The sequence below is a fragment of the Octopus bimaculoides genome, chromosome 18 (assembly GCF_046866305.1).
Source record: "Octopus bimaculoides isolate indiv1 chromosome 18, ASM4686630v1, whole genome shotgun sequence".
Taxonomy (NCBI): Eukaryota; Metazoa; Mollusca; class Cephalopoda; order Octopoda; family Octopodidae; genus Octopus; species Octopus bimaculoides.
In genome coordinates this window covers 6,513,283-6,520,782 of record NC_142945.1, presented here as the reverse complement: position 1 = coordinate 6,520,782, position 7,500 = coordinate 6,513,283, and the positions used below count along the sequence as shown (strand labels likewise).

The window sequence follows — 7,500 nt, the reverse complement described above, 5'->3', positions numbered from 1 at the left end:
AGAAAGAGAGAGAGAGAGGGAGAGAGAGAGAGAGAGAGAGAGAGAGAGAGAGAGAGAGAGAGAGAGAGAGAGAGAAAGAAAGAGATAGAGAGAAAGGAGAGAGAGGAACGGGAGAAGACAGATATGCATGGCTAGATTGAGCAAGTGAGAGAAAGGAACATGAAAACACAGGATTTCGAACACACTGACGAACAGACAGACAAGCAGACAAAATGTCTGACGATTATTAACGTCATTAATTGACTTATTCTAATCAAATATCATTCAAAGCCTGAAGTTAATTACATTATTATTTCAGAAAATGTGACTCGTCACTGCCATCCTAATGGAACGTGGGCGGCAAAAGCGAATTATGCCAGCTGTTTTCCAGAGGTCCAGGTAACGGAATTGCTTTATTCGTACAGACAAGGCTGAGATAATTATTACTGTCAAATCGTGTCAATTACTAATCGACTTTAGGTTTTGTGATATGGAACCATTTATTAATTGAGTCGATTAGTTATAGTGAGATTGAAGGAATGTCATTGATGATGAAGACGATCTAAATACATGTGCTGCTCTTTGGTTATGGGAGATAACCATCCCCTTACAACAAGAGGCGGGATTAGAATTTGGATTTGACTATAGAATATGTGGAACGAAATGCGTAGAGTTTGCATGTTTTAATTATTTTATGTATCACGGAGTTCTTACATTATTATTATTATTATTATTATTATTATTATTATTATTATTATTATTATTATTATTATTATTATTATTATTATTATTATTATTATTATTATTATTATTATTATTATTATTAAGGCAACGAGCTGGCAGAATCGTTAGCACGCCGGGCAAAGTGCTTTGCAGTACTTCGTCCGCCTTGACTTTCTGGGTTCAAATCCCGCCGAGGTCGACTTTGCTTTACATTCTATCTGGGTCGATAAAATAGAGTACAAGTCAAATAGTGGTGAGTCGATGTATTCGACTAACCCCTCCCTTTAAAATTTCAGGCCCTGTTCGAAAATTAGAAGACTTACTGTAATCATCATCATCGTTATCATAATCATCGGCATCATTGTCGTCGTCATCATCATCATCATCATCATTAATATCACGGTAATAATGACTATTGATGATAATTAGAATACTGCAGCTGCTGCTGATGATGAAGAAGAAAACAACGACGACGACTATGACGTCACAAACGCCGACTCCGACGACAACGACAACGAGACAAGGACGATGGCGATGATGTACGTATTTAGGTATGACGACCGATATCATTGTCCAAGCATTAATATTCATAAAGAGAAACGTCTCCATATAAAGTAGCTATGATATGAAATTAATTCTAATCCGAATGCAAGCGAAACTCTTAGAGATAATTAAATACGCGCAATAAATTCTGTATAATCCGAATAATCACTGGTTTTAAAATTTCTTGTTGCTGGAGAAAGGAATTTAAAAAAATCTTTCGAACGATGAACAAAATCCTGCACCGCAATGCTTCCAGTTCTTAACAGTTTGATTTCAAATTCTACCAAGGCCGATAAAATAGAGTGTCATGGAGAACTAGTCAAGTAAAAGAGTTGTTTTAATTCAATAATCGATCTGAAAAATTCCTGGCCTGGTTCCTCACTTCAAGGCATTGTAGCTGATTGTCTTCTTCTTCTTCTTCTTCTTGGAATATTTGGTCACAGTTCCATTCATTTTGTAGCCAACTACTTCGTGTCGTCGAAGTGAAAACGGAGAAAAGAGAATGTTGATGGGACGAGATAATACAATGCCATATTTTGTGTCTGTGTGTGCGTTCGTCATTCGCATTTGTTGTGTTTGTTTCTCTCTTTGAATTGTTCTGTGGTCCGCAACTGCTAACGCTTGCGTATCGTTCCGCTCACAGTGCTCATCGTCTCTTTTACGGTGCTGACTGTTAGTGTTTCCTACGGAACTCGTATTTATAATGGCCCATTCTAGCTAGAAGGATGGATATACCATTATAAGAGTGGCTTGTACATATTTAGGTCGCTTGCTGTCCAGGTCGGAGGTCAAGTGGGAAATCCTCCATCACTTTTGACAGAACAAAGAAATTTTTCTCGCCTGGTCAGCCAATGGCGCGCGAGAATTCTTAGATTTGGTTTCGAATCTCAACCTGGAAATTAAAATGTAGTTTCCACACACACACACACACACACACACACACACACACACACACACACACACACACACATACACATATATGTAACTTGTCTCGACACGTGTCTTTAAAGCAAGAGACTGTTAGTAAGTAGTGTCTTACTCCGTACATTAAATGATATTTGTCTCTCACGAGATAAGGTAGATTCTTTGTTGATCTTACCTTAACGGAATAGCGAACTATATATGTATCTGAGTGTGTGATCATGTGTTTGTGTATATGTGTGTGTTTGTGTGTTTGTGTGTTTGTGTGTATGTGTGTTTCTGTGCGTGTGTGTGTGTATGATTGTAAATAGGTCATTTTGAATCGCAAGATTTAGACGAATGAAAAATATGACAATAATAATCTTTTATTCCATCTACATAAGTTGATTTCTGTCGAATTATGATGATTAAGAAACGGGTCTTTAGGAACAATGATTAAAACCCATGCACGCTAAAACATATTGATCCCTTAATACGTAGGTTAAAGACGAGAGATAAATGTTGTTGATTGATTATAATCCTGCATAGATAAACTGCGCTTGCTTTTCGAATCCATGCGATTGAAATCGATTAAAAATCGATAAGCGAAGCAGAAAATCGATAACTAGAAATAATACAAATCTTTCTTATTGTTTGACATCATATGTTCTTGTTTTCATAGTAGCCGGCTTTGTGCTATATATATATATATATATATATATATATATATATATATATATATATTTGAAATATATATATATATGTGTATATATATATATATATATATATATATATATATATATATATATATGTATGTGTGTGTATGTATATATATACATATATGTATCTCTCTCTCTCTCTCTGTATATATATATAATACACATATATATATATATATATATATATATATATATATATATATATATATATATATATATATATATATATATATATATATACCTATATATATATGTAAGGTTTTCTTAAGGCGGATGATGCTGTTTGCAGTATAGTAGCTTTCTATAGCTAATCGTGAGAAATTGCTGGCTTTGTTTACTTTCAGTCGTTTAAACCACCCGATTACCTCCGGAGTATCAGATCACAGGGCTAGTTCTATTTTTGATTTTAAGATTGTACACACACACACACACACGCACACACACACACACACACACACATACACACACACACACACACACACACACACACACACACACACAGATATATATTCGTTTTGCAAGATTCCTGATGTGAAATTGTGTGTTGAAACAGATATTGTTTGTAAAGAATAAAAGTTTAGAATGGTACAACAATGCACCATAAAACAAGAAATGGACTATATACCTGTTGTAATTTGGTTATATACCTGTTGTAATTTGGTCCGATGATATTTCAGAATTACAATTCCTTCTTCAGATCTTCTTGGCTGGGTATACGTATATATATATATATATATATATATATATATATATATATACATATATATATATATATATATATATATATATATATATATATATATATATATATATATATATATATATATATATATGTACATATGTATTAATATACATATGTGTGTGTGTGCCTGTGTGTCTGTGTGTCTATATAATATATTACATTGTATTTTCTTCCATCTTCTTAATTAATCTTTTCTACTTTTTATGCCAAACACTATTCAACTCCTTTCATTTGCATTTTGGTCTATTAATCACTTGAATACCGTTTATAAAGTTATTTCAACAGATATCATTTAAGAGATCAAATATAATAACAAATCATTGAATTGTGAGATTCACATCTCTACTCTCCCATCCCGTTTCAATACCACACATATGAATAAGGAAACTAGATAAACTGTTGAAAGATACAGACGTTAAGAAGCAAGAGTTGAGAATCTGTAGGCATTCTTTTGACAGTTCAGTGCCATGATTTATCTGTTGTTCTCACTGTGTTATTACAAAGACATCGTATGTTTGAAGATTTTTTAATGTTTTGGATGTTCAGAATCAAAGACTCATCAGCAACTTGGCTCTCGATGTCTAAAGGTAATTGTTCTTTGAAAATTGTAATAAGAGTAATAAATATACATATCTATCTATCTGTCAATCTATTTGTCACGCTGTCTATCTATCTATCTATCTATCTATCTATCTATCTATCTATCTATCTATCTATCTATCTATCTATCTATCTGTCTATCTTTCTATCTATCTATCTATACATACATACATACATACATACATACATACATACATTATATAACATATGAAAATACATATGTATGTGTGTATGTATGTATGTATGTATTGTAATAGCCGAAGAAAGAACGCGAATCCATAATTTCTTGTGACATTTTGATGCAGAACTTTTGATGATTATTATGAAACGCTGGAGTCGTTTCTATGATTGGCGTGGAATTTGTGATGCAGTTCTTAGTTTTGGACAAATCAAAGATGCTGGCAAATTTCTGTTGATAACGATTTGAAGCACATATTTCTTGTATCTGAAGTATCTGAAGTGCTCTTCAGAACATCACATTCCTCTTAAATTCTTCATTTAAGATTTATCATGCAATTGGAAGTTTCAATTTTCTCGTAGTTCACGCGTAACATTGCATCCCATCTGCTGCGTCAATTCTCAAGCGGATTGGTGTGGGTCTTCGTGGATGAGGTCGTTCAACTGATTCTCATCAAAATGAACAGGTCTGTCAGTATATATAGATTTGGTGAGGTCGAATTTCCCTTCCTTGCGGCATGAACACCATTTATGTGCAGTTCGTTTAGTAATGGCGTCTTTTCCGTACACAACAGAAATATCTCGAGCGGCTATGGCAGCTTGGGAACATTGATTGAAAGCGAAGAGAAACAAATTTCGAAAATGTTAATTTTTCTTTTCTACTTGGCACTCTACCGTGCTTAATAGCTGTTGTGTCGAAGCCCCCAGGCGAAGAAGTAAGATCTCCCAAGACATATAAATAGAGGTAGTCTGGCCGTGGTAGGAATGTTGAGTAGCAGTCGAGTAGCAGTTGTTAGCGGTTGAGTAGAGATCATCCGAAGGTGCTAGATAGTAGTAGCTTGAGAATAACAGTAGTGAAATTTTGAAGAGGGGAAACGGCAGGTAAAAGCCTTCTGGAGGTATCATTGTTATTCACAGATGCTGGTATTAATCCCTCGTCCCGTTTATCACTACTACATGGTAATTTGGTTTCTGGAAAGAGGCCAAATTTAATCAAATTTCAAAAACCACAAGTAAAAGTTGTTGGGAACGAATAAAGTTAAAAATAACCGTAAGAAACAACAATAGAAATATTTTTCTGCTAATTCAAATAACATTGGAATGGTTGAGAATAAATAGGAAAAGCGAACGAATTTATAGGACAAGCCAGTATAACATACGATCAGCGTATTTTGTGTATAAGAAAATTTAAAATTCTGCACTATTTGATATGATAGCTCTAAAGGTTCTAGTACAACTGATGACAGACAGACAGACAAAAACAGACAGAAACAGACAGACAGCGGTAAAGATATGAATGTGTGTATTATATATTACATTATATTACATTCTCGTTCTTCTTAAATAATCTACTTCTTATGTCAAACATCATTCATCGTTCAGTTACATTCTGATTTAACAGCCAATCATTTGAATAACGTTTATAAAGTTATTTTATTAGATATCATTTAGAGATGAAATTTTATTGCATCACCCCTGCTTAATCGCCCGTCTTCATGCCATGTATACAAATAAGAAAATTGGATAAACTGATGAAAGTCGGAAACGTTTATAGACAGGAGTTGAGAGTCTGTACGTTGCTCCATCACTGTTCAGTATCATGATCTATCTGTTGCCATTGGTGCATTAATAGCAAAGAAATCATATTCTTTTATTACTCTATCTGTTTCAGTTATTTGACTGCGGCCGTGCTGGAGCACCACCTTTAGTCGAACAAATCGACCCCAGGACTTATTCTTTGTAAGCCTAGTACTTATTCTATCGGTCTCTTTTGCCGAACCGCTAGGTGACGTGGACTTAAACACACCAACATCGGCTGCCACGCGATGGTGGGGTACACACACACACACACACACACACACACACATATATATATATATATATATATATAGGACGGGCTTCTTTGAGTTTCCGTCTACCAAATCCACTCATAAGGCTTCGGTCGGCTCGAGGCTATAGTAGAAGACACTTGCCCAAGGTGCCACGCAGTAGAACTGAACCCGGAACCATGTGGCTGGTAAGCAAGCTACTTACCACTCAGCCATTCTTGCACCTGTATGAAGATTAAAACAAATGAGGATAAGCAAACGAATTTATTCAACAACCTTATATTATATACTGAAAACAAATTTTGCACATTATTTACATTATTTACAATTGACGGATATTTGTCTTGGGGAAATTTCGAACCTGGGTTCTCATTCTGAAGGCTGCTATCAATGAGGAGTGGGCTAGGATGTCCAGTAACTTCATGCTGAAACAAACTTTCTCTTCTTTCCAATCGGAAGTTTAATTCAACTTCTCAAGCCACGACCATCGGGACTGCTATCTCCACCCCACGCACGCACACACATACTGAACACAAACACACACAAATACGCATATATTATTTATATTAGATATTTTTTCCATCAGTTTTGCTGGAATGCCAAGTTTGAATTGTAGATAATCGAATCGATATCGATTAACGGATTAACAATCTGTATCCAGTCACCAGCACTATATTAAGTGTGTAAATCAGGATATTTAACAAATACCATCGATAAGTGTTTGCCTATCTCTGTAAACAAATGTAACGTCTTGTGACAATATAGGCTACAACACTTATTAACTCTGTACAAATCTCGAAATGGAACCAATAATGAAATACTGCTTCTAAATCTAGGACAGCGATGCTAATTTACATACAATTATCTTGGATCGTGTTCTGATATAGACTACAAGACCGATTGGCATCAAGTTGCTCACCAACGCACTACGCCCTCACACTTACATCTAGTGTCTTCACTCTACTACTACTACTACTACTACTACTACTACTGCTACTACTGCTACTACTACTACTACTACTCCTACTACTACTGCTACTACTGCTACTACTACTACTACTACTACTACTACTACCTCCGCCGGTGCCGCTGCCGCGGCTAGAACTATTACTGCTGCTATTATTAATAATAAACCTTTTTACTATAGGCACAAGTGAGAGGCAGTCAAGAGAGATTAGAACGAATGGTGGCACGCATAAGGCGGGAGGAAGCAGTGCGGAGTATGGGTAAAATGGCAGAGGTAGAATTGTAGGTAGGGTGAAAATGGAGGTAGAAAGCTTTGGGAATG

At 35.3% G+C, this 7,500-nt stretch overlaps 1 protein-coding gene across 2 annotated transcripts in view; it reads left to right on the top strand.

Annotated features, from left to right (window-relative positions):
- LOC106870026 (corticotropin-releasing hormone receptor 2) overlaps positions 1-7,500 on the top strand; it is a 226,827-nt gene that overhangs the window by 112,101 nt on the left and 107,226 nt on the right. For both annotated transcript variants that reach the window (XM_089365681.1, XM_089365682.1), the window contains exon 3: positions 299-378. In XM_089365681.1, coding sequence (XP_089221807.1) covers positions 299-378 — 80 coding nt within the window. The remainder of the gene's footprint in view (positions 1-298; positions 379-7,500) is intronic.